Here is a 27758-nt window from a genome sequence, read left to right on the forward strand (position 1 = left end):
CCCCCCCCCCCCCAAACAAAACAAATCCCACTAGGGCTTTCAAACAACTACATTAACTCAGTATGCCAACAATGAAGATTATATCAGTCGGGTTAATACGTTTTTTTTTAGGTTAATACATTTTTAATGAAGGTCTACAAATGTACTGGACAGGATCCTAAGTATAATTTGAGTGGAAGTAAATAGACAATAAGCTCACAGATAAGAGGATTTCAGATTTTGATAAATGTTATGAAGATAATGGAGAAATATGGCAAGAAACACTAGGGAAGTAGGGAGGCACACCTATTTTAACTAGAGTGACCACTGAAGGCCTCTATGTGGGGGAGACATTTGAGTGAAATCTAAAACTTGCCAAGTTTTAGAGAAAAATATACTAGCCAGAAGGCAGGCAAATCCAAGGATCCTGGGAATGCACTGAATTTAATGTGTTCAAAGGACAGAAAGGTCAGTGTGACCAGAACATAATGGACCACAGGTAGAATAAAAAAGGTAACTTTAGAAAGGGTCAGAATAGATAAGAATTTTTACACAGGAGTAGCTACAATGCTGGATTATAGAATTTAAGTTGGAAAACAGAGATGAGAGAAATCAGAAAAAGTAAAAAGATAACAACAGCAGGAATAATTGTGGAGAGGGTGACAGGGAGTGGGTGTAAGTGAATCAGGGGACTAGGCTTCAAAGGAGTTAGGAATTTTGAAGGAGAAATAAATTCAAATAGCAACAGGAACAATAAGGAGGTGAGGACACCTGGGTGGCCCAGAGTCCTGGGATCCAGCCCCATGTGGGGGCTCCCTGCTTTAGCGGGGAGCCTGCTTCTCCCCCTACTTGTGCAGTGCGCGCTCTCTGACAAATAAAATGAGGAGGTGGAGGTCACCTACCCCACCAAGAGACCTTGAGATATGACAAAAACCTCTCTTTGAGAGGATTACTGATTTCAGTAGCATGGGAAAGAACAAGCAACCTGGCAGCAAAACACCTGGATTTAAATCCTAGTTTTAGTATTAGTATCTGTGTCATTTTGACAAGTTACTCAATCTCTCTTGGTCTCAGGTACCTCAAGTGTAAAATAAGGATACTTCCCCTACTTCACATGGCTATATTGAAGGCTAAGTGAAAAGAATGTAAGTGAAAGTGCCTGACATGTAGAAAATTAGCTACATATGACCCAAGTTTCTTTAATGAATGCAAGTAAAAAAGCTACTAAAAAGGCACATCAGTGTTAATGCTCACGAAAGCCTTTCATGGAAAATCTGTACACAGAAAACACAGATGATACACATGAGGGATGCAGGTGGGGCAGAAACCGTGACCTGGGAATATCACGGCACTAAATAGTTCTGAGGACCCAACAGATGGGTACTTGGTCCCCTTGCCTACGTCTGAGTTTATAAAGTAATATATAGCTTCCTCTTCATTTCAATTCCAATTAATGGGACAACAACAAAACTAGTTCAACCCGAGTTCCATTCTGAACACAAGCACTAAAAAATTGTTTTCTCTGAAAACGACATAAATATCTCATTAGCAGAGCACTGTTGAGAGTTGTAAAAAGCCCAGGCATCAGCTCATACATACAAACATCTTCAGAGACTCAAGGAAAAATAACAGTAGCTCACTTTCTTAATGGCGACAATTTGGTTGGTGTTCTTGTCTCTGGCCTTGTAAACCGTGGCAAACTAGAGAGAAAAACAAATAATCTTAGGTTTGTGGGAGCTTTGTGTTTGTGTTTGCCTTTTTACTTAGTTTGGAGAAGCAAAGAGCCCGGGATTCCTGGATCGGATTCGTGGCGGCGTGGAACGTGGTGAGGCAGGCTACTTCCCGTTCCTGTCTATCCTTCAGAAAGGACAGGGCCCCGAGGGGCCTGGGTGGCTCAGTCCTTAAGCGTCTGCCTTCGGCCCAGGTCATGATCCCGGGATCTTGGGATCGAGCCCCGCATCGGGCTCCCTGCTCCGAGGGAAGCCTGCCTCTCCCTCTCCCACTCCCCCTGCTTGTGTTCCCTCTCTCGCTGTCTCTGTCAAATAAATAAATAAAATCTTTAAAAAAAAGAAAAAAAAAGGACAGGGCCGCTTAGGGGTTCCCCTCGAGGGTACACACAAGGGGCAGCAGGTGCGTCTGGGCAGCCTCGCCCAAAAAGGAGTAGGCAGGTCAGTCCTCTCAATTGCACCAGAAAATCTGTGAGGGTGTGAGGCGGCTCCGCGTTCTCTGTTCAGAGACCTCCGAATCCCGCCGAGAGCCTCACCTGTCCCTCCCCGAGGAAGTCCAGTTTTTCATAACGCTTTGCTCGCGACTTCACGTCCACCGCCATCCGTCCCACGAAACTCGACTCCAACAGAAAGGAGCAAGCTTCCGAGACACCAGGAATTTAAAGCTACCTTAAAGCCTCCAACAGCCACTTCCGTTGAGTGGGCGCCGACGCTTTATTAGCTCCGCCCCGACTTCCGGTTTGGGCTTGGGCGCTGCTAAATAAGTCCGGCTAGAGCCCGCCCTACGGAAGCTGAGCGAGGCAGGGTTCGTTGGCTCTTCTGCGCAGTCCCCGCCCTGTCACTCCGTAGCCTGTTGGTGCCGGAAGCGGAGTGTTTTCGCAGGTGATTCTGTCACCCTGTTACCGTTTTAACTTCGATATTCCCTTCACTACCGGGGACAGGTCAGCGTTCTGATATGATATTCTGAGTTCGGGATTTAATGGGTGTGTATGAGTGTGGAAGGCTTGACCTTATCCCTGATCTCGCTTTCTGGTTCTTGCTCAAGGGCGTCCGTCGCCACGGTTGCTATGGACGCTTAGCGTCGCAATCTCAGGTTACTTGGAAGAGAGCCCAGTTCTTAAGGGCTGGTCTAGAGGCTCTCTTAATTCAGTCCTTTGTGAAGTACTCCTGGGGAAACAAAATCCAAGTCCACTGAAGAATTTCGTGCTGTGGAACAGACTTCTGGTCATCAGTTTTCTATTCTGTAAAATGGTAATAATAGGCGACATCATAACTGGTTGTGAAGACTAAATGAAACACCCAGAAAGTTTAGACATAGTAAGTGCTCAATTAAGTGTTAATTGAGTACTCAACCTTGATTCTCATAAGTTTTCATGCAAATCAACACGTTAAATACATTAATTCACTTATTCATCGAATATGTATATAGAGCGCTTACTATGTGCCAGGCTCTGTTGCAGACTGAGAAATCAGCAGGGAAAAAGACAAAGATCCATGCTTTCCAATGGAAGGAGATAAAATATGTTATGATACAAACTGTTAAGTTCTACAGAGATAAAGCAGGGTAAGGGGAGGGCTTGCAGTTTAAAACAGGGTGTTAAAAGACGTCACTGAAAAGCCACTGCAAAAAAAAAAGGCCACTGCAGTTTTCTGCAAAGTGGTATGATCTGACTTAATGTTTTAGAAAGTTTACTAATGGCTGTTTTGAGAGACCACAATATAGACTTAGAAAGCAAAAAAAGCAAGGCCAGTGAGAGAATTATTGCAGTTATCCCGATGGCTATATAAAATTTTATCAATTTGACTTCTAGCCAATAGGATTTGCTGACAGACTGGATATGGGTTGTGGCGGAAAAAAACCCCTGATAATTCCAAGGTTTTGAACTGAAGCATTTGATGTTTCTAAGAGTTGAGAATATTCATTTTCAGAAGTGTTGAAGAAGGCAGCAGAATATTAAGGTTCATAATTTAGTCACGGTAACAGAGTCAGGGTTGAGTTCTTGCTCTGGATCTAGACTACTTGCATTTGAATACTGACCTCACAAGTGTTCAGTCACTAGATTTATTACTTGGGCAAAATATTTAACCTTTTCATTCCTAGTTTTCTAATTTTTAATAGGACTACTCATTGGGTTGCTGCAAGGCTTAAATGTTTTACATTTCCAAAACCCTTAGAAAAGTGTCTGACAGTGCTCAGTTAGCTATCATGTAACTATTACTGGTCACCTTCCAGCTCTTTGTCACTTGGGTTTTTATTGAGTTTTAATATGTTCATAGACAAAATTCTCATACATTACACAAAACACCATCTTTACTATTTTTCTCTTATGTCAAGATATACCTAATGATACATGGTATCATAGAACTTAGGTCGAAGTTCCTTCTGAAAGTTATCACTTTAACAGTAATCTAACCTCACTTTTAGTAGAAATAAGTAGTGAGCTAAATGTGATGGTACACTTGTGAGGCTAGAGGTTCCAAAGTGTATCATGGCATATGAATTGATAATAACTGCATTATACTATGATGCTAAGTAAATTCTGATTTGGGGACATTTTAAATATGGTAAAAAAGGCAGTTATTTAGGTAATATTCTGGGTTTACTGGGTCACTGTATTTATAAAATGCCATTCAGCATCTGTATAGCATTGTCCAGTTTACAAAGCACTTGCACGTATTAGCTATAGCCAGCTTTCAAGGTGGTCCCAATGAATCTTTCCTTCTGGTATCAATGCACTTGTGTAGTCTATTCCCACAGTGAAACAAACTGTTCTGTGTGACCTGTAGAATATGGCAGAATTCAGTACGTGTAACTTTTAAGTAGATCATAAAAGGCATTGCTTCTTTTGCTTTGCATGCTTAGATCATTTGCTCTGAGGGAAGTCAGCCATCATGTCAAAAATTCAATCAGGTAGCCGTGTGAAGAGGCCTATGTGAGGAGCACCTGGGGCCTCCTGCCAACAGGCAGCATCAACTTGCCAATCATATGAGTGAGCCACCCTGGAGGTAGATCATATAGCTCCAATCAAGCCTTCAATAACTGCAGCCCCAGCTGGCATCTGATCACAACCTCCTGAAAGACCGGGAGCAGAACTGCACAGCCAAACTGCTCCAGAATTCCAGACCCAGAGAAACAATGAGCTATTAAGTGATTATTGTTGTTTTTAGCCATATTTTGGGCTTTCAGTCATTAAGTTTTGATTTGCTACAAAGTAATACACAATAGGGACACCTGGGGGGCTCAGTTGGTTAAGTATCTACACCTTCAGCTCAGGTCATGATCCCAGGGTCCTGGGATTGACCCCGCATCGGGCTCCCTGCTCCGCAGAGAGCCTGCTGCTTCTCCCTCTGCCTCTGCCTGCCACTCCCAGGGTTTTGCTCTGACAAATAAATAAAAATTAAAAAGAAAAGTAATACACAATTCACTAATGGATCCTATCATATTGTACAGTATTAGGGAGGAAAACTGAAGCTTGAACAAATTCAGCACTTGGCAGGTGATTATATATGTATTTAAGTGCTTATCTCCTAAATGAAAATACAGCCTATTTATTTAAAGCTAGGCCAGAATTCCTCCTATACCATCTCTTTGGGAGCTCATCCTACGACACCAATTCCCACTGAACATGCCTCTTTGCCATACTTATGCTCACTAATTCTGTAAAAGTGGTAATTTTTTTCATTGCGACATTCATGGTAGGAGCTGTAGTAAAGATGGACTTCAGACGGTTCTAGTATTGGGGCTTCTGACTGCTGGCCCACAGTAACACAGAAGTCACTCTTCATTACCTGAACCCACTCTGTTTCGGAAAGCAAAAATATTGGCTTCCTTTTACTGAAATGAAAAAATTAGGGAGAAAAAATAGAATAGTGCTAACTTTTATGAATATTTTCCAATTAAGTTTTTAAAATGATAACAGAAAAATCATGAATCACATTGTTTTTCTGAGTCACCAGAACAGCTTACTGCTAGTACCAAACACCTGTCTCATATTCGACTTGGGCAACATCTATACTAGGCCACAACAGAGAATTTACAAGAGAAGCAGATCAACTAAGGAATAGCAAAAAAAAAAAAAAGCATGGGGCGCCTGGGTGGCTCAGTCGTTAAGCAACTGCCTTCGGCTCAGGTCATGGTCCCGGGGTCCTGGGATCGAGTCCCATATCGGGCTCCCTGCTCCGCGGGAGGCCTGCTTCTCCCTCTCTCACTCCCCTGCTTTGGTTCTCTCTGTCAAATAAATAAAATCTTTAAAAAAAAGCAAAGCTTAGTTCACAGGCAAATGAGCAATACTCAACAACAATTCGACTTTTTTTTTTTTAAAGATTTTAAATTTAGGGGCGCCTGGGTGGCTCAGTCGTTAAGCGTCTGCCTTCGGCTCAGGTCATGATCCCAGGGTCCTGGGATCGAGCCCTGCATCTGGCTCCCTGCTCGGCGGGAAGCCTGCTTCTCCCTCTCCCACTCCCCCCTGCTTGTGTTCCCTCTCTCGCTGTCTCTCACTCTGTCAAATAAATAAAATCTTTTAAAAAAAAAGATTTTAAATTTATTTCAGAGACAGAGATAGTAACAGAGATCAAGAGTGAGTGGGGAGGGGAGCCTGGACAGCTCAGTTGGTTAAGCGACTGCCTTCGGCTCAGGTCGCGATCCTGGAGTCCCTGGATCGAGTCCGCATCGGGCTCCCTACTCGGCAGGGCGTCTGCTTCTCCCTCTGACCCTCCCCGCTCTCATGTGCTCGCTCTCATTCTCTCTCAAATAAATAAATAAAAATCTTTAAAAAAAAAAAAAAGTGAGTGGGGAGGAGAGGGAGAAGCAGGCTCCCCACTGAGCAGGGAGCCCAACACGGGGCTCTATCCCAGGACCCCGGGATCACGACCCCAACCGAAGGCAGGCGCTCGACCAAGCGAGCCACCCAGGCGCCCCTCGACTCTGTCTAATGCCCAAAAGCTACCCTTACTATTAGGGATGACTTCTTTAAAGCATATTCTAGAAATCATTCAAGGTATGGAAGAAAATTTATTTAGCTTTGTGAGGCTTTACTTTCACAATAATACATACCCTTGGCACTGTAAGACCCTATTAAAGTTTCATAAATTGCCTTAGTAAGGTAAATATTTAGGTTGATTTTATGAGACTTTCAGACATTAAGTTTGAGAAAGTTAGTGGTTTCCAGAATTTGCACAGATAATTAAAACAGTAAAATAAAGAGTAAGACTTTCTTAACACCCCTAATAACATAGTAAGTTGCAATTTCTAATCAAACACCTATTTCTACGTTATATTCATTTTGATCTCTTATTTTCCATTTTAAACTCTGGTATTTTCTTCTGAATATAGGTTACAAATAATCTTTTGTATTAACTCCCAGTTTTAATACCACAAAGTCACCTATTTTACCTTGACTATATTTTTATCATTTAGGGTAGGACACACTTTTTAAACTAGTTATACTCCAGTAACTTTGTGAATGAAAAAAAGGGGAAGAAAACGAAGAACAAATAATGGAGTCATTCTTTCACTGATCCTCATCCAATTTCAGGAAAATCAATTCCCAAAAGCAGCAATTCTAATAAATCTTTCCATGTCTAAAAAGAAACTGAAACAAAAGGGAAATCATGGGAAACCTGTGATAGTTTACTAGATATTGTGTGCTTTTAGTAGCTCAACACTGGTAATACTTGATAATCGAGAGTAAATTAATAGGCTAACATTTAGGGCGCCTGGGTGGCTCAGTTGGTTAAGCGACTGCCTTCGGCTCAGGTCATGATCCTGGAGTCCCGGGATCGAGTCCCATATCGGGCTCCTTGCTCAGCAGGGGGTCTGCTTCTCCCTCTGACCCTCCCCCCTCTCATGTGCTCTCTCTCTCTCAAATAAATAAATAAAATCTTTAAAAAAAAAATAGGCTAACATTTAAAAATGTATACTTTAATAAGCATATAAACAATTAGGTAAGCTTGTGGAGAAGCTGACCAAGACACATATATTAGGAGATACAATTGTCCATCTAAATTTTCTAGATTTCTTTTTTTTTTGCAGAGTATTTATTCAAGTTGTTTACTATATAATTTCTCGTGTGCCATTTTGGAAGTCCTTTATTGTAAAGACTAGTCTTTTGTCTGATGACAAACAGCAGCCACACTGTCAGTGATTATTCTGGACCTCCACGCTGAAAAGGAAAAAACAAAGCAAAACGATTAGGTGTTAAATTTACAGAAAAAATGTTCTCATGGCCACTATATGAATTTACACTATTTTAAACAAATGATCTTTAGGCGTTTAAAAAAAAAGTTTCGGTTTTCCTCTTAAGCACTCCTATCAATGTTATGAACAATTTCTGATCTGGAAAGGACTCAAGGTTGACCCTGATTGGTGGTCCTCAAATTTCATGGTCTCAGCAGCCCTTCACACCGAAAAATTACCAAGGATTCTACCGAGCTTTTTTCATGTGGTTATGGCTATTGCTACTTCCCATATTCTACTTCCACACATATATTCCTTCATGTACTTTTACTGAGGGCTTGTACATGGTTTATTTCTCATAGTCCTGGTCTACCCGACTATTTTGGTCTTAGCTACTGACCCACCATGACAAGGTGATGGAAAGAGCAAGTAAATCAGCCTATGAAATTCCAAAAGCCAAAAATGTTCATGTCTTTTGCACAGTACTAAGATAAAGAGCAATGACATACTTGGATAAATTCAATTTCTTCTTGAGATACAAGTTTCCTTCTGTATTTCTGAGGTAATGTTTTTATTATTTCTGCAGTGTCTGGTGGGCCCTGATGCACCAGCAAATCTGGGGATTTACTTCCCTTAGAATGCTGTGAAATTGAAGAAGAGTGAGACGGTAGTCCTGCTGATCTCAAAACTTCTGATACTGAAAAAAAAAATGTAATTAGAGAAATAAATTGTTCAGGTGTCTTAAAATACTATTTTGAGTTATCTATTATTGAGTAAGCAAGTCATTCTTCAAATGCTAAGTGTAATTCTGAGAGGTATTACTGAGTAACTTAGTTGAGTACCTATATTTAATTTCATAAAGTTCTTTTTAAATAAGGAAGTAGCTGGGGCACCTGGATGGCTCAGTCAGTTGAGCGTCTGCCTTTGGCTCAGGTTATGATCCCGGGGTCCTGGGATCGAGTCCCACATTGGGCTCCCTGCTCAGCAGGAAGCCTGCTTCTCCCTCTCCTCCCCGCTCGTGCTCTATCTTTGTCTCTCTCAAATAAATAACTGAAATATTAAAAAAAAAAAAGGAGGTAGCTTTAAGTGAATGAATTACTAAATCAAACAAGTTTGTAAAATAATAAAATTTCTAGGTAGTGGAGTTCAACCCATATGGATAATCTACCTGACTTAAGTTTTGTCAAATGGGGGCACCTGGGTGGCTCAGTCGGTTATGCATCTGCCTTCGGCTCAGGTCATGATCCCGGGGTCCTGGGATCGAGCCCCACATCAGGCTCTCTGCTAGGCGGGAAGCCTGCTTCTCCCTCTCCTGCTCCCTCTGCCCCTTCTCCAGCTTGTGCTCTCTCTCTCTCGCTCACTCACTGTCTCTCAAATAAATAAATAAAAAATCTTTAAAAAAAAAAAAAGTTTTGTCAAATGGTGGCATTTACAGTTAAAAATATCCCTATAAGGGGCACCTGGCTGGCTCAGTCGCTTAAGCGATTGCCTTTGGCTCAGGTCATGATCCCAAGGTCCTGGGATGGAGCCCCGAATTGTGCACCCTTGCTCAGCGGGAAGCATGCTTCTCCCTCTCCCGCTCCCCGTTTGTGCTCTCTCTCTGTCAAATAAATAAATAAAATCTTAAAAAAAAAAAAAAAAGGATGGAGATATATATATATATATATATCTCCCTACAAAATTTGATAAACTCCTCCCTGAATTAAAGATCAAATATCTTATAATAAAGACAGGGACAATCATAATGATCACTGAGCAATGTATAGAACTGTTGAATCACTATACTGGACACTGTAAGTTAACTATACTGGAATTAAAAAAAAAACAGGGACAAAGGATCGGGTAAAAAGGAGGGGCAAAAGAAAAACAGGACTTGTTCAGAATCTTCAGTTACTTTATAGGAAATGATTGCTCAGGGCTAAGGCAGTCTTTATTGAGTGAATGAATGAGTGAAAGAAAAGGTCAGCTGGGAGAAAAATATAGGAATGGCTACTGTTCCTCACAATCTCTCCAATGTAAGCATAGGAGAGTCTTTTAAAGGACAGAAGAAAGGAAAGAACAAAAATTTCCCTATATAAAATCGTTATCATTAAAAAATCAGAGATATGTTCTGTTGAGTCACTACCTTTTTAAATGGAGGTAATAAGTTAATTTCTACTTGCATGAAACCTAGCAGACCATTGTGATCTAAGCTACAATGGTCTCGCTGATTTTAAAATGAGAAATAATGCCTATAATAGAATATTCATATATACATATGCCTGTACATATTTTTTTAAAAATCTGAAGTACAACTTACCGTTAGGTTTAGGATTGTCTCTTCTGTCAGGGAACCTTATTAATGGAGTATGTGGCTTGACTACCTAAAAAAAAAATAAAATCCATGGAAAAAAAAAGATGAAGCACTAAAATAAACTCGTTAACTATAAAAGAAACAACCTACTGGGCTTCAAAGATACTTTTGTTAAAATAAACTAACTTAGTATTTGACAGCAACTTTAAATCTTCCTATTTTACTCTTCCCCAACCAGGAAAGCTGGTCTATGAACTATTAAGTTGTTTATCTGTTCTTCATAATAACTTTGGACTTCTCACATTATAAGACATTTTACTATACTACCAACTGACCTCAAAAACAACCCTATGAAAAAGATGACACAGATTTTATGTTGCATGATATATATTGCCCTGCTGCCTGGTAAGAATTCAAAGTTTCCTGACTTGTATTGAGTGTTGCTTTCCTACTATGTCAATATCTAGCAGTATAAAACAGGGTAAGAAGCATACTGAAAATTAGGTCATTAAGAAAATACTTTTCCTGGGAGGCTCAGTTGGTTAACCGTCTGCCTTCAGCTGAGGTCATGGTCCCAGGGTGAGAGACTGAGTTCCCCATCAGCGAGGAGCCTGCTTTTCCCTATGCCCCCCGCTCCCCCTGCTTGTGTGGGCTCTCACTCACTGACAAATTTTTAAAGGAAAATACTTTTTCGGACTACAAAAGTAACACATGTTCTGTGTAAAAAATTCGGAAGAAATCGAAAAAAGCACAAGTAAGAAAATACTATCTATAATCCCCAACCCCCATAAAACAGACTTAAACATTTGTTAGCACATTTGGTCTGAGGGATATACCCACAGAAATATGTATTTTTAGAATATTGTTTTTATAACAGATATTTGCAGAGTATTAATGTTTTATCCCTAAAATTCCAGATAATGCTATAGAGGAACTTAAATGGACATTTCAATATGAAATTATCTGAATACACAATGCTAAGACTCTAATGAACAGTACTATTTGCATCTAATCTCTGAGTTGCTCTGTAACTAATGATATTGAGATGTGTGTTTATTTGCAAAATATCTGTATATATGTACTATATATTATATATTTTATATGACTACAGAAGTAGATAGGCTTGTTGGGACTCACCTGAAACCACCACAATTGTGCTGCTGAGAGAAAATGCTGGAATAGAGTTGTCTTCCTCAGCATAAGGGCACACACAAGTCTTTCATGGTAAAAAACAAAACTCTAGGGCGCTTGGGGGCTCAGTCGTTAAGCGTCTGCCTTTGGCTCAGGTCATGATCCCAGGGTCCTGGGATAGAGCCTCATATTGGGCTCCCTTCTCAGCGGGGAGCCTGCTTCTCCCTCTGCCTGCCCCTCCCTCTGCTTGTGCGCTCTCTCTGTCTCATGAATCAATAAATAAAAATCTTAAAAAAAACAACAAAACTCTAATGTAATATTGCGTGTCAACTATACTTAAATAAAAATTTTTAAAAAACCAATTCTCCCTCTAGTGACTTTTTCCCTTTTCATAGCCAAGGTTCTTGAAAGAATGTTCTTCTAGCCATCCACTCTCAATACCCCATTTAAAAGTTTTTAAAATGTTCAACAGCTTTCAAAATAACCTTAAACTCCACATCTGTCCTTCACAAGGCCCATCCTGATCTGGCATTTCCTTACCTCTCAAGCCTCATTCCCCACCACTGTCTTATAGACCTTTTATTCCAGGTATTCTTTTTTTTTTTATTGCAGGTATTCTGAAGTACTTTTCTGTTCCCTATTCATCATGCCATTCAATCCACAGCTTGTGTTCTCTGCCAGGAAATCTATCCTCAGTCCCGCCCCACTTCCATGCCTCATGCTTTCATCTGGTTTTGTTTTGTTTTTAAGATTTTATTTATTTATTTGAGAGAGAGCAAAGGGGGGCAAGAGAGAGAGCACGAACAGGGAAAGGGGCAGAGGGAGAAGCAGACTCCCCGCTGAGCAGGACACCCGAAGCGGGGCTCAATGCAAACACCCTGGTATCATGACCTGAGCTGAAGGCAGACACCTAACAGACTGAGCCATCCAGGTGCCCCTCATCTGTTTATCTTTTAAAACAATCAAATATCACTCCCCTCTAAAAAGCTTTCCTGATTTCAAAGTCTGATTTTAAAACTCCTCCTTTGTGTTTCCACGGCATCCTGAACATTTTAAGAATACTATGCAGAGGACAGATCAATGAGCCAATGATTACAGGACAGCTAAGCTCCTGAAAGGGCAGAGTCAGAGAAATTGGCATTTCTGCAGTAGTTCCTGGTACATACTAAATGCTCAGGAAACATTTGCCAAGTGAGTGAATAGAGACCATTTGTAAGTTAGGACTAACTATGTATGTATACACATACTTACACAACCGTACGTACACAGAGAATCCATTTCAGCATTACTTTTGCACACTTAAAAATATGATGTAATATGCCCTTATAGATTAAATTTCCAGTTTCATGTCTTTTTTTTTAAGATTTTTTAAAATTTATTTATTTGACAGAGAGATAGCATAAGTAGGCAGAGCGGCAGGCAGAGAGAAAGGGAGAAGCAGTCTCTCTGCTGAGCAGGGAGCCCGATGCAGCGGGGCTCGATCCCAGGACCCTGGGATCATGACCTGAGCCGAAGGCAGCCGCTTAACCGACTGAGTCACCCAGGCGACCCTCGTGTCCACCTTTTAAAAGATTTTATTTATTTATTTGAGAGAAGGAGAGAGAGAGAGAATGAGCAGGGGGAGGGGCAGAGGGAAACAGACAAGCAGACTCCCTGCTGAACAGGGAGCCCAATGCAGGGCTTGATCCAGGACCCTGAGATCATGACCTGAGCTGAAATCAGATGCTTAACTGACTAAGCCACCCAGGTGCCCCTGGTATCCCCTTAAAAGAAATTTTTCTAAATACGAGAAAGTACTATAATAAACCCTAATAAACAAAAAATAAAATAAATCCTGACAAACACATTATACAATTTCAACAGTAATATAATCTTATTTTATCACCCCTTCCCCCATTAAACAAATCCCAACCATCTCCTCTTACCTGTTAATACCTTCCATATGTATCACTAACAGAAAACAGATTTTTGTGAAATCACAACCCCAATACATTTTACCACAATTCACAAGTTAAAAATAATTCTTCAATATCATCTAATACTTAGCTTATGCTCAAATTTTCCTCTCTCAAAATTTGCTTTTTAAACTCTAAATGTAAACACAAAGAAGCAACTCTAACTGTATATTAGTTGGGTAACATAACTAAGAGAATAAAAAAGAGCTAATCCAAATAACTTTCATAGGGCTTAGACTATACTTCAGTCTAAAGGCAATGGTAATAATAATAATAATAAATACAAAGAAATTTTGAACTTCTCAGTTTGGTGTTGGGAGTTGTATAAATACAGCAATTTTGAAACCATTTTCTATCTACTGTAGGACTGAGCCAATGAGTACATACATTTATATTGATATTTGGGGAAGCCAGGGATTTGCCTGTGGGAGAAAGAAAATACAAGTGTGGGATTGGGGGGGAAAGAGAAGGAAGAATGCTGGGGTGTTCAGACTGGAATCTAAGGGATCAGTATAAATTCATGATAAATGCCATCAGTTTATTCAGCCTGTCCCATTAATGGATATTTGGGTTGTTTCCAGTCTTTATTACAAATAATGCATACAGTAGATATCCTCATACTATTCTTATCTGTGCCAGTATATCTGTGGGATAGATTCCTAGGAAAGAGATTGCTGGGTCAAAAGATAAAAAACTAATTTTGAGAGCTACTCCTAGATTTTCTTTCACAGAGGTTCTACTGTTTTACATTCCCATATTGGTTCCTAGAGCGACCGGTAAGTGCCTGCTTACACACAGCCTTCCCAACAGACTTATGTTATCTAACTTGTACCTTTTTAATAAAATCTAAGTGAGGAAAAATGTTATCTCCATGTAGTTGTAATTCTCACTTATTGTGAGGCTGTCCAGTTTTTCATATGGTTAAGAGCCATTTTCATTTCTTCACCTGTGAAGAGTACATTCACAGCTCTTGCCTATTTTTCTATGCTTACAAATTCTTTATATAGTATGGTTATTAACCCTTTTTCTGTTGCAAATTTTTTACCTAGTTTTTTTTTTTTTTAGTCGAATGCTTTTTAATTTTTTGAATGAGTAAAGGTGTTTTTTTCTTTCTAGTACGGCCCAAATTGTCAGTTTTTTCCCCTTACTGTATCTTGATTTTAAAGCATAGTTGGGAAAGTTTTCACTGTTCCCAGGTTATAAAGAAAGTCTTGTTTTCATTTGGTATTGCATGGTTTTGTTTCTTTTAATTTTCAATTTTGAAATAATTATGGAGTCATAGGAAGTTGCAAGAAATGTACAGGGAAATTGCAGGTACCTTCATTCAGTTTCCTACTACAGTAATATCTTACAGAACTATAGCACAGTAACAAAACCAGGAAACTGACATTGGTACAGTCCATATAGCTTATTTAGATTTTATCAGTTTTATATGCACTCATTTGTGCATGTATAATTCTTTGCAACTTTGGCTTCATTTTTTACATTAAAATATCAGATCCATATGCAATTTATCACTTCCTCCCCAACAAACCCCTGGCAACCACTGATCTTTTTACTGTCTCCATAGTTTTGTCTTTTCCAGAATGTCACGTATTTGGAATCATTCAGTAAGTAGTCTTTTCAGTTCGGTTTCTTTCACTTAGTAACATGCATATAAGTTTCCTCCATGTCTTTTCATGGCTTGATAGCAAATTTCTTTTTAGTGTTGGATAATAGTCCATTGTCTGGATGTACCACAGTTTATGTTATCTATTTACCTACTACTAAAGGATATCTTGGTTGCTTCCAAATTTTTACAATTATGAATAAAGCTGCTATAAATATCCATGTGCAGGTTTCTATGTAGACGTAAGTTTTGAACTCATTTGGGTGAACAGCAAAGTGCAATTGTTTGATCATATAGTAAAAGTATATCAAGTTTTTAAAGAAACTGCCAAACTGCCTTCCAAAGAGGCTGTACCATATTGCATTCTCACCAGGAGTGAACGAGAGTGCCTAATGCTCCAGATCTTTGCCAGCATTTGGTGGTATCAATGTTCTTCTGGATTTTGGCCACTCTAAGAGGTATGAAGTAGTATTTCATTGTTGTCTTAATTTGCAAATCCATGATGACATATGATGATGAGCATCTTTTCATATGCCTGTGTGTGATCTGTCTTCTTTGATGAGGGGTCTGTTCAGGTCTTTAAGCCACTTTGTTGTTGTTGTCTTTATGTAGGCTCCACAGCCCAGGGCAGGGCTCAGACTCAAACTCAGGACCCTATCAAGACCTGAGCTGAGATCAAGAGCCAGACACTTAACGGATTGAGCCACCCAGGCACCCTGCCCATTTTTATTTTTAATTTTTTTTTAAAGATTTTATTTATTTATTTATTAGAGAGCGAGCGAGCGAGAAACAGCATGAGAGGGGAGAGGGTCAGAGGGAGAAGCAGGCTCCCCGCTGAGCCGGGAGCCCGATGTGGGACTCGACCCCAGGACCCTGGGATCATGACCTGAGCCGAAGGCAGCCGCTTAACCAACTGAGCCACCCAGGTGCCCACCCTGCCCATTTTTAAATCAGGTTGTTTTCTTATTGTTAAGTTTTAAAAGTTCTTTGTATAATTTGGATAATGGTCCTTTATTAAATGTTTTTCGCATATATTTTCTCCCAGTCTGTGGCTTGTCATCTATCTTAACTGTCTTTTGCAGACAAGAAGATTTTAACTTGAATAACATCCAGCTTATCAATTATTTCTTTCACATATCATGTCTTTGGTGTTGTATCTAAAAAGTCATAGCCAGGGACACCTGGGTGGCTCAGTTGGTTGGGCGTTTCCCTTCAGCTCAGGTCATGATCCCAAGGTCCTGGGATCCAGTCCCGAATTGGGCTCCCTGCTCAATGGGGAACCTGCTTCTCCCTCTGCCTCTGCCCCTCCCCCTGCTTCTGCTCATCCGTGCTTGGGCATCAAGCCATGAAAAGACATGGAGGAAACTTATATGCATGTTACTCTCTCTCTCTCTGTCAAAATAAATAAATAAAATCTTCGGGGGGGAATAAACAAATAAATAATAAAAAGTCACAGCCAAACCCAATATCATCTACATTTTTTCTTATGTTATTTTCTAGTTTTGCATTTTACATACAATTCTATGATCCATTTTGAGTCAATTTTTGTGAAGGGTATAAGATCTATGTCTAGATTCATTTTTTTCCAAGTGGATATCCAGTTGTTCCACAACATTTATTTATTTATTTATTTTAAAGATTTTATTTATTTGACAGAGAGAGACACAGCGAGAGAGGGAACACAAGCAGGGGGCGTGGGAGAGGGAGAAGCAGGCTTCCCGCAGAGCAGGGAGCCCGATACGGGGCTCAATCCCAGGACCCTGGGATCATGACCTGAGCCGAAGGCAGACGCTTAACAACTGAGCCACCCAGGCGCCCCTGTTCCACAACATTTATTGAAAAGACTATCTTTTCACCATCTATTGCGTTTGCTCCTTTGTCACAGATCAGTTAAATAGCTTTTAATTTTTAATTTTACCTTTCTAAGTCTCTTAGTTTTAGGTATGCCTCATATATAGCATAGCATTGGATAGGCATTTCTTTTTTTTTAAAGATTTTTATTTATTCATTTGACAGAGAGACACAGCAGGAGAGGGAACACAAGCAGGGGGTGGGGGAGAGGGAGAAGCAGGCCTCCCGCAGAGCAGGGAGCCTAATGCGGGGCTCGATCCCAGGACCCTGGGATCATGACCCGAGCCGAAGGCAGACGCCTAACGACTGAGCCACCCAGGCGCCCCTGGATAGGCATTTCTTAGCCAATTTGAGAATAATAATTTGATTTAGACCATTTACATTTACAGATATAATTCACAAGTTTGGTATATTTTGTCACATCATTTTATGATTATTTAAAAATAAATTCCTTGGGGCGCCTGGGTGGCTCAGTCGTTAAGCGTCTGCCTTCGGCTCAGGTCATGATCCCAGGGTCCTGGGATCGAGCCCCGCATTGGGCTCCCTGCTCTGTGGGAAGCCTGCTTCTCCCTCTCCCACTCCCCCTGCTTGTGTTCCCTCTCTTGCTGTGTCTCTCTCTGTCAAATAAATAAATAAAAAATCTTTTAAAAAAATAAAAATAAATTCCTTTGTCATATTACCTTTTTCTTTGCTTTCGTTTGTGGGATTTTTTTTAATTTGGAAAGATTTGTAAATTGTACTTTTGTGTATTTATATTTACATTACTATCTTTACATAATTCCCTTAATGGCCACTTTCTGAGATACTACCCATTGGTTCATTATTATGAGAAAGAATGAAAGCAGGTGATCGGGATCTCTTCTCTGCTTTCCTTCCCATCTTTTACTACCAGTTAATAACCAGGGGCAGTAGCAAGTATATTCTACCTTTTGTATACTCTCCCCCCTTATTCCTCCATTTTAAAAGTTGAACTAGAGCTATACTGTCAAACAATAGTATTACCAACAAGTCTTTCCCCCGTATCTCCATTATTTAGTCTTAGTTCTTACAGCCACATACATTCAATGTTCATATCCGTTTCCTATGTTTAAACAACTCCAAGTACAACTAAATATTCCTTAGTTGTCTTTCATTCTCTGGGAGATCTAGTAGGAAGGGCTCCAGGGAACAATATTCCCTGAGTTACTGAAGATGTAGAAGGATTTGTGGCCTTTACAACTTGAAGGTCAATGTAGCTAGATATATCTCTGGTTCACATTTTCCATCTTTACCTTAAATATGTTATCCACATGTCCTCCTTTATGAACTATTATTGTTGAAAACTCTAACTTTCGTTCTCTGTTAAGTGCTTGGTCTCGTAGCCTGGATCACCCAAATTTTTTCTTTTTCTCCTTTAAAAATCTAAAGATTCTAGGGGCTCCTGGGTGGCTTAGTCAGTTGGGCATCTGACTCTTGGTTTCGGCTTAAGTCATGACCTCAGGGTCCTGGGATCCAGCCCTGTGTGCGTCAGGCTCCCCGCTCGGTGGTGAGTCAGCTTGTCTCCCACTCTCTCTGCCCCCTCCTCCCCATGTGAGCACTTGCGCGTACGCGTGCTCTCTCTCTCTCAAATAAATAAATAAATATTTTTAAAAATTTTCAAGATTCTACTAGAATATACCCATTACTCAAACGCAGTTGGTTAATTCTCTCAAGCCTAAGGTATAGGTTTAAGTCTTCTTTTACATCAGGCAAGTTTTAGTAACTTACAGGTTTTGAGACTTGTTCTATTTGCTTTTACTTTTTCAGAGACTACTTATTATATAAAAGTTGCAGCTTCCTGTTTTTATCTACTTCTATGACTTTCTCTGAATCCTTCTAATCTTTTCCCTCATTATTCTGTGATTTTTTTCATTTTCCTCTTTTCATGCACTATTTCCTTTAACAAAACTTCTGAGTTGCCTATTTATCTTTATATTCCTTCTACTTCAGTATTTACTTCTGAAAAGTTCTTTTAATTCTTCACTGAGTTCAGAGCTTTATTGTCCCTAAAATAACCTAAAATCTAACCTCAACTACAACTTTTAAAGTATAACTTTTCTCTGTTACTTCCCACTATAAGCTTCACCAAACCCTTCATTTCTTTGATTGTTCTTTTTTCCAGTCAACTGGTTCCACCCTGACTTGACCTCCTTTCTTATCTAGCCTAGGACACAGGGACCATTCAATATTCTATAACCAGCACTCTCAACCTCCTTCCCGGAGGTGCATCTTCACTTCACTTGTAAATCTCAAACCTTCTTCCCATGTCTCATGTCTCATCTAGTCAAAATGATGTTGTAAATGATAAATTATCATTTTTCTGCTTACATCAGTCTATATATCAAATATATATGCTTGGCATTCAGACATTTCTATGTCTTTTTGTAGATAAATGTATGTTATTTCTCTTGGGTATAAACCTACGAGTAAAATTGCTAGGTCACGGGGTACGTATGTTTAACTACCAGAGACTGACAAAACAGATTTTAAAAAGTGGCTATACGAATTATACTCCTACCAGCAACATATGGGTTTCAGGTGCTTCACATTGTCATCTCTCTGTATGGCCAGTTTAAAAAAATTTTTTTAAGATTTTTTAAAAAATTTATTTATTTGACAGAGACAGCGACAGAGGGAACACAAACAGGGGGCGTGGGAGAGGGAGAAGCAGGCTCCTCGCTGAGCAGGGAGGGGGCTCGATGTGGGGCTCGACCCCAGGACCCTGGGATCATGACCTGAGCCGAAGGCAGTCGCTTAACAACTGAGCCACCCAGGCGCCCCGCCAGTTTTTAAAATTTTAATAACTTTGGTAGATGCAGTAGTACTTCCTGGCTTTAATTTGAATCATCCTGGCAAGTAATGAAGTAGAGCATCTTTTCACAGGCTTATTGCTCATTTGTGTATCTTCTTTTGTGCAGTTTCAACTTTTTAGCCCGTTTTTAAATTGAGCTATATATTATGGATATGTATGATCATACATTATGGATACCTGTCCTTTGTTAGAGGTTCTCCTTGTCCTCCCAGAATCTTTAATTAGTTAATGCTCAATATCTACCCACTGAATGAGTGGTAAATGAGGATCATTCCTTGCAATGAGACCGAAGGCTGGGATCTAGGATTATCTTTCAAACTGAAACAACTTTAAGAAGTCTTTTTAAGAGGTGTATTTGTAACAATGAATCATGGAACACTACATCAAAAACTAATGATGTAGGGTGCCCGGGTGGCTCAGTCGGTTAAGCGACTGCCTTCGGCTCAGGTCATGATCCTGGAGTCCCGGGATCGAGTCCCGCATCGGGCTCCCTGTTCGGCAGGGAGTCTGCTTCTCCCTCTGACCCTCCTCCCTCTCATGCTCTCTGTCTCTCATTCTCTCTCTCGCAAATAAATAAAATCTTAAAAAAAAAAATTATAATAAAAACTAATGATGTAATGTATGGTGATTAACATAACAATAAAATTTTTTTAAAAAGAGGTGTATTTGTGCAAAGGTAAATGCACCTCTCATATCAAAGTTAAAAATCATACAGTAATATACTTTGAGAGTGTATTTTACACAGATTGTGTAAAACAACCACAAATGTGGAGGTTGTGTCCCTTTGTATACCAACTTTACCTCTTGTATTTAATTTAAGCAATCACAGCTGGAGAAGCAAACATAAAAGCTATCAGGAGTTAGTAAATGATGTTCGGATTAACAAAGTTCCTCTAGCTACCAATCTAAACTCAAGGGAAAAAAAGCTTGGGAAACCAACATCTGTAATGTAATGTAAAAGCATTATAGATAAACTTAAATAATATCTTTTCCCCCCTCCAACTCCCTCCATCCAGCCAGTAACTAGACGCCCGGACTGGTGGGGGAGAACAGGCCCGGGGTAAGGACGCAGCTCGCAGGGCCAGTTCTCCTGCCATTCCCGAGACCTTGAAGGGACACTGGGTCAGATACAAGGTTCGCTTCCTTCCACTCGCCGTTACCGCCGTCCTTACGATTGGCTGATCCGGGACATCACAGACAATGCTGAACGTCGATTGGCCAGACTATTGCCAGGGAAGCCTAGCCCGCTGACTCCTAAGAGGGCTACGGAGATCCTGGCAGAGTACAGTCCGGGAACCGCGTAGCTGCTCTGTGCCTACGTGCTGATACACTTCAGTCCTGCAGCCTGGCTGGAACCCTCAGCTACAGTCCCGGCTCACTGCCCGACCCAATGGGCTCAAGGTCCAATTTTCACACATACCCCCGGGTCGCGTCGCTGGCGCTAGCCAAGGCCGCGGTGACCGCGCAGCCTCCGCCACCGCCTTGTCTCCCCAGCGCCTTTGCTATAATCAGCACTATCCCTACCGCCCACGGTGCGAAAAAGCGACCGAATTTCCTTACCTGAACGACCCTGCTGGCAGACGCCATCTTACTGCCCATCATGACCCCAGGATGGGGCAGCAGCTTCCGGCGCGCTCGCTAGGCGCAGAAATAACAGGAGTCCTGGGCAGCTGGGGGCGGGGCCCTGCCTGTGGCGTCACGGAGGAGGGACGAGCGGGCGTTCCCGGATCCTCCTCCACTACCGAGCTAACCCACCCTCTGTGCCTGGCCCCACCCCACCCCGCCCCACTTCCCGCCTAGGAACTGCCCCACGTGCTCCCCATTGTTCAGTTTTGCAGACGAAGGTTTGTGGTGTGGGGTTTGTTGTGCCATCAGCCTACGAGTAAACTAGGGCCATTTCTTCTCCAGATAGCCAGTTTCTAATTTGAGTCCAAAATTTAACCTGAAACCAAATAAGTAATACAAAGTCGTGTGGCTTCCTAAAACGAACAATCTCGTTAAAACTTGGGAGTTAGTGGCAGGCTCAGGGAGGTCAATTCCAGGTCTACACTAGGCTACTTAATATTCCCTCACTTACTGGCATTACTTGACAGGGTCTACCATTAGTCCTGGTATTAAACTGCTGTCTGCTTCAAGTATGAGAGAACTCAAAAGTCTGTTTTTCTTTTTGAAGCATAATGCTTCCATACTATTCCCCAAAAATTATACTAAATTTTGTGGCAAATATTAGTTTATGTTGTTATAAATTTTAATACACGATATGTTGCAGCCACTTAACATAATTTTGTAGGTAATGTAGCCATAAATTGTTTTAAACAGAGTGACACATTTGTTTTGATCTAGATCAGTGGTTTCTAAATCTGGGAAGCTTCTTAGAAATATATTATTGTGCCCCCAAATGGGCCCTTCTGATAAAATTTAAATTACACTGAAACACTATTTTCACCCATCCAACTGGTCAACATACATAATTTGGATAACACATCCTGGGGAGGTTGTAGGAACACAGGCACTCAAACACATCTTTGGTAGGAGTAAAAGATGGTATTTGAAAAACTTACATACTGAATGACTCCCAACTATGTGACATTATGGAAAAGGCAAAATTATAGAGATAGTAACAAGATCAGTGATTGCCAGGGACAAATAGGCAGAGCATAATGTTTTTTAGGACAGTGCGGCTATTCTATATGATACCATAATGGTAGATACGTGTCATTATACATGTCAAAATCTATAGAATGTACCACTTTTGGGTAATAATGACATATTAATATAGGCTCAATAGTAACAAATACACCACTCTAGTAAGGAATGGTGTTAGTGGGGGAGACTGTGAATGTGTAGGAGCAGTAAGTATATGGGAACTCTTACTTTCTGCAATTTTGCTGTGAACCTAAAACTGCTCTAAAAAATAGGCTATTAAAAAATTGTTTTAAGCCACCACTGCTGAAACCAGATAATGTGTTCTTAAAGCTCAAAAGTGGTGATGTGTTAACTCAGGTGTGGGAATCTCTTCACAATGTATATGTACACCAAATGAAGTTGTACACTTTAAATATCTTACAATTTTATTTATCAATGATTTCAACACAGCTAGGGAAGAAAAGCTCAAAAGCAGCAGAAGCTTAGATTTCTAGTACAAAGACTTTTCGTTTACACGCAGAGAAACAGCAAGTTTCTATGTGAATAACTACAATATTAGATTCTCATTCTATTTCTTAAAAAGATTTTTTTTTTTTTTTGACAGAGAGAGAGAGCACAAGCAGGGGGAGCAGCAGGCAGAGGGAGAGGGAGAAGCTCCCTGTGCTGAGCAGGGAGCCTAATGTGGGGCTTAGTCCCAGGACCCTCGGATCATGACCTGAGCCGAAGGCAGATGCTTAACCGAGCCACCCAGACATTCCCTAGATTCTCATTCTAAGGTCATTTAAAAGACATAGACTTTCTTGGTTACTTTTCTAAATAAATGTTTTTCATTTTCCTTTATGACTATATTTAAGAAATGTTTATGGAAAAAGAAGTCCCATAATTTAGAGAGTTTATTAAAAAATAAACTTTCCAGGGGTACCTGGGTAGCTCAGTCAACCTTCGGACTCTTGATTTCAGCTCACGTCATGATCTTGGTATCGTTGGATCAAGCCCCACATCTAGCTCCATATGGGCTCAACGCAGAGTCTGCTTGTCCCTCTCCCTCTCCTCCAACCCCCCGCTGGCACTGTCTCCTTCTCTAAAATAAATAGTCTAAAAAAAAAAGAAGAAAGAAAGAAAAAGAAAACAAAACTTTCCAAGTCCTCAAATACAAAGAAGTCTCCTGGGAATACCTGATAATAAATTTCAGAAAATGTCAAATGCAGTGCAAATTACTGGTCATATTGGTATGGATTTTGTTTTGGGGAGTCAGCCAGGAAAATATGACTTTTCTTTACTTGTGGCTTCATTTCTAAGTGTTGATATTCATACTCCACAGAATTCTCATCCAGCTCTCATAAATTAATTCTCTCTAGGATGAAGATGATAAAAGTAGTTAAAGTGGAAGCAGCAACTTGCTTCAACCCTCAAATCATGTCTTCTTTTCCTACTGCTAATCAGTTTCTATCAGTCACCATCAGGTATGTCATCAGATCATTTGATTATTGACCCTACTCAGGTCCTGTGATTTCTGTCTACACTCTCAATACTATTATTTGGCTATTCTCATGAACCTGGAGCACACCATCTGATTCTACTTCTTGTATTATGTATTCTTAAATGTCTCTATCTACTTGGCCTTTGACTACTTTCCTGTTCCACGTTCCCTTTTCTGACATTGGCTGTAGACCTTTAGGTAAAACTCACCATACATGTCAGCCTCCTGATGTGATGCAATATAAAGTACATATACAGGGGCGCCTGGGTGGCTCAGTGGGTTAAGCATCTGCCTTTGGCTCTGGTCATGATCCCGGAATCCTGGGATTGAGTCCCGCATTGGGCTCCTAGCTCAGCAGGGTGCCTGCTTCCCCCTCTGCCTGCCGCTCCCCCTGCTTGTGCTCACTCTCTGACAAATAAAACATAAATAAATAAATGAATGAATGAATGAATGTATGTACTGAGTACAACTTGGTGAGTTTTTTTTTTTAAAAAAAATTTGGGGGCGCCTGGGTAGCTCAGTTGGTTAAACGACTGCCTTCGGCTCAGGTCATGATCCTGGAGTCCCGGGATCGAGTCCCGCATTGGGCTCTCTGCTCAGCAAGGGGTCTGCTTCTCCCTCTGACCCTCTTCCCTCTCGTGCTCTCTCTCATTCTCTCTCTCTCAAATAAATAAATAAAATCTTAAAAAAAAAAATTTTTTTTTGAAACTCCTGGGGCACCTGGGTGGCTCAGTCGTTAAGCATCTGCCTTCAACTCAGGTCATGATCCAGGGTCCTGGGATCGAGCCCCACATTGGGCTCCCGGCTCCGCAGGAAGCCTGCTTCTCCCTCTCCCACGCCCCCTGCTTGTGTTCCCTCTCTCGCTGTGTCTCTCCCTGTCAAATAAATAAAATCTTAAAAAAAAAATTATATATATATATACATACACACATATATATACACATACACTAACAAAAGCACCACAGCCCAGAATTTGAGACTGAGATGTAAAATGATATGTGTCCCCAATTGAGGAAGCTGCTCAGGACATACTCTCTAATGCCCTCTTCAGATATGTCCAAGGTTAGTCATGGAAACAGGGAACTTGGGCGCCTGGGTGGCTCAGTTGTTAAGCGTCTGCCTTTGGCTTAGGTCATGATCCCAGGATCCTGGGATCGAGTCCCGCATCGGGCTCCTTGCTCAGCGGGAGTCCGGTTCTCCCTCTCCCTCTGCCCCTGCTTGTGTCCCCTCTCTCGCTGTGTCTCTGTCAAATAAATAAAATCTTTTTTTAAAAAAAGGATGGGGGAACTTAGCAAAGGGCAGAGTCAGAAATGACAAAATAACCTCTTCCAATGAGCAGCATAAGAGCCTAATCATAAGGTGTTCCCTCTCCTTAGGAAGGGGCACCTCCTATCATTTGCAAGCAGTATTTCAGAATTGCTAACCTTGTCCACTATTGTATGCTGGCTATGTGAAGCAACAGAATTTGTCTTTTCAGTTCATTAATCTCCAGATCATGAAGAGCCACATCTGGACCTAATGTGAAAGACTATCATGAGATCCCGAACTTTGAAACTGTTATGATTGGATGACACTGTTAACTTACTTTACTTGGGGAAGGGTGTGTCTTTTATGTGCAAAAGGGAAGTTAATATTTAAGACCAAGACTGCATATACTGTAGTGGACTGTATTCTTTTCAGCAGATACCCATTTTCTTCCCCCTTTCTGAAACCTAGCACTCCCCTACTGTGGGAGTATACTTTCCCGTCCCAGTGATGTTTGGCTTGGTGAATGGAGCCTTGGTGGAAACAATGTACACCTCTTCCAAGTAGAAACTTTATTTGAAAAAAAAAAAGACTTTATTTCTTTATGTCAGAGAGAGAGAGGGCTCAAGCAGGGGGAGCGGCAGGCAGAGCAGGCAGAGAAGCAGGCTCCCCACTGAGCAAGGAGCCCAATGTGGGGCTCGATCCCAGGACCCTGTGATCATGACCTGAGCCGAAGGCAGATGCTTAACCAACTAAGCCACCCAGGTGTCCCCCAACTAGAAACTTTAAAAGTGCTTGTGTAATTTGACTTCGCCACATAAACCATGAGAATGTTTCAAACAGTGAATGGTCCTCAGCTCCTCCAATGATCAGCCACACTATGGATCCAAGAGAGATATGTTTGTTGTTAAGCCAGGGAGTTGTTATTCAGCACTTGAGGAAAAACTGACTAATGAAATTTCTGTCTCAGATTTGGGCTTTAGAAGGGAATACAGAAGATAAGAAAATCCCAGGAAAATGCAAAAAGATTTTTAGATGATTCTGAATCTTTACATCAGGAAGGTATTTTCCAGAATAATGCTTTTCTATAAGAAAAATAAAACTTGGGAGGCGCATGGGTGGCTCAGTCGTTAAGCATCTGCCTTCCGCTCAGGTCATGATCTCAGGGTCTTGGGATCGAGCCCTGCATCTGGCTCCCTGCTCCGTGGGAAGGCTGCTTCTCCCTCTCCCACTCCCCCTGCTTGTGTTCCCTCTCTCGCTGTGTCTCTATCAAATAAATAAGATCTTTTTAAAAAATAATTAAAAAAATTAAAATAAAAATAAAACTTGTTGGGGCGCCTGGGTGGCTCGGTTAGTTGAACTTCCAGCTCTTGGTTTCGGCTCCAGTCATGATCTCATGGGTGGGGGAGGATATAGCCCGGTTTTGTGCTCTGTGCCCAGTGAGGAGTCTGCTTGAGGGATTCTCTCCCTCTGCCCCTCCCCCTGCTTGCGTGCCTGCTCTCTCTCTAGAATAAATAAATCTTAAAAGAAAAAGTATACAGGGCGCCTGGGTGGCTCAGATGGTTAAGCGTCTGCCTTCGGCTCAGGTCATGATCTCAGGGTCCTGGGATCGAGTCCCGCATCGGGCTCCCTGCTCCTTGGGAGCCTGCTTCTCCCTCTGCCTCTCTCTCTCTGTCTCTAATGAATAAATAAATAAAATCTTTAAAAAAAAAAAAAAAAGAAAAAGTATACATATATATGTACACATATATGCATATATGTGTATATATATATATATATATATAAAAAACTTGCTTTACAATAACTTATATAGACAATTTCCAAGAATACACTATGGCAAAAAGAATAAAACTACACATAAATTATAATTTATCAAAACAAATGAAGACTAAATATTTCAAAGAAAAGTATTTAGAATTCAAATTTAGACTAATCTCTGTATTTCCATTATTGGTCTAAAGAACAGATTTCAAATGCTATTATCCACTACAGTGTATCTTTTTTTTTTTTAAGATTTTATTTATTTATTTGACAGAGAGAGGCACAGCAAGAGAGGGAACACAAGCAGGGCGAGTGGGAGAGGGAGAAGCAGGCTTCCTGCCGAACAGGGAGCCCGATGTGGGGCTCGATCCCAGGACCCTGAGATCATGACCTGAGCCGAAGGCAGACGCTTAACGACTGAGCCACCCAGGCGCCCCTACAGTGTATCTTTTCAAGTTTAAAGTCCTTCTTAAGAAAGTGTTGAGGGGCACCTGGGTGGCTCAGTCGGTTAAGCTTGGGTTATGATCTCAGGATTCTGGGATCGAGCCTCAACAGGCTCCCTGCTCAGCAGGGAGTCTGCTTGGCCCTCTGCCCTTCCCCCCACTCATTCTCTCTCAAATAAATCAATAAAATCTTTAAAAAAAGAAAAAGAATACTGAAAATACTACATTGTCTATGAAAATGATTAATAGCTCCAAACTAATAAAGAACTCACATTAGAGCGTTCTCTAAAAAGGAATGGGACACTATAAAAGATAGCAAGTTCTTTTTTTTTTTTTTGAGTTTATATATTTTTAGTAATCTCTATACCCAACATGGGGCTTGAACTCACGACCCTGAGATCAAGAGTCGCATGCTCTATCTACTGAGCCAGACAGGCGCCCCAGCAAGTTCAAGTTATTAATAAGACAGAGTAACATTTACTCTTTTTACTTTTTAACTTATAAAAGTAAAATGTGATATAGAAGTACAAAATAATAAAGTCACAATTACTCTACAATAACCACAAGTCTTAACATTTTGGAAATGTTTATCTTTTTTGTTTTTCAAGGTTGAGGTGCTTTATTTGGGTTTCT

General features: G+C 40.8%; 2 protein-coding genes across 9 annotated transcripts in view; both read right to left on the bottom strand.

The window, feature by feature from the left end:
• Positions 1-2571, bottom strand: part of CDK7 (cyclin dependent kinase 7) — a 52104-nt gene extending 49533 nt beyond the window's left edge. For 7 of the 8 annotated variants that reach the window (XR_014147146.1, XM_081826804.1, XM_081826803.1 and 4 more), the window contains exons 1-2: positions 2243-2571; positions 1620-1679 (exon numbers count right to left, since the gene is read on the bottom strand). Coding sequence is in view for 7 of the 8 variants with exons in the window: in XM_081826804.1 (XP_081682930.1) it covers positions 1620-1679; positions 2243-2308 (126 nt within the window). In the remaining variant the exon portion in view is untranslated. The remainder of the gene's footprint in view (positions 1-1619; positions 1680-2242) is intronic. The other variant, XM_081826807.1, reaches the window with a different exon arrangement.
• A 5034-nt stretch (positions 2572-7605) lies between these two features.
• On the bottom strand, positions 7606-21267 carry KGD4 (alpha-ketoglutarate dehydrogenase subunit 4). Its single transcript, XM_081826808.1, has 4 exons — positions 21111-21267; positions 10181-10244; positions 8391-8578; positions 7606-7867 (listed from the first exon to the last, which is right to left on the bottom strand). Exons 1-4 carry the CDS (start codon positions 21150-21152, stop codon positions 7850-7852), a joined length of 312 nt encoding a protein of 103 aa, XP_081682934.1. The 5' UTR covers positions 21153-21267; the 3' UTR covers positions 7606-7849.
• Positions 21268-27758: the final 6491 nt, after the last annotated feature.

Source organism: Leptonychotes weddellii, chromosome 7 (genome assembly GCF_054177405.1).
Source record: "Leptonychotes weddellii isolate Sample4059 chromosome 7, ASM5417740v2, whole genome shotgun sequence".
NCBI classification, from domain to species: Eukaryota; Metazoa; Chordata; class Mammalia; order Carnivora; family Phocidae; genus Leptonychotes; species Leptonychotes weddellii.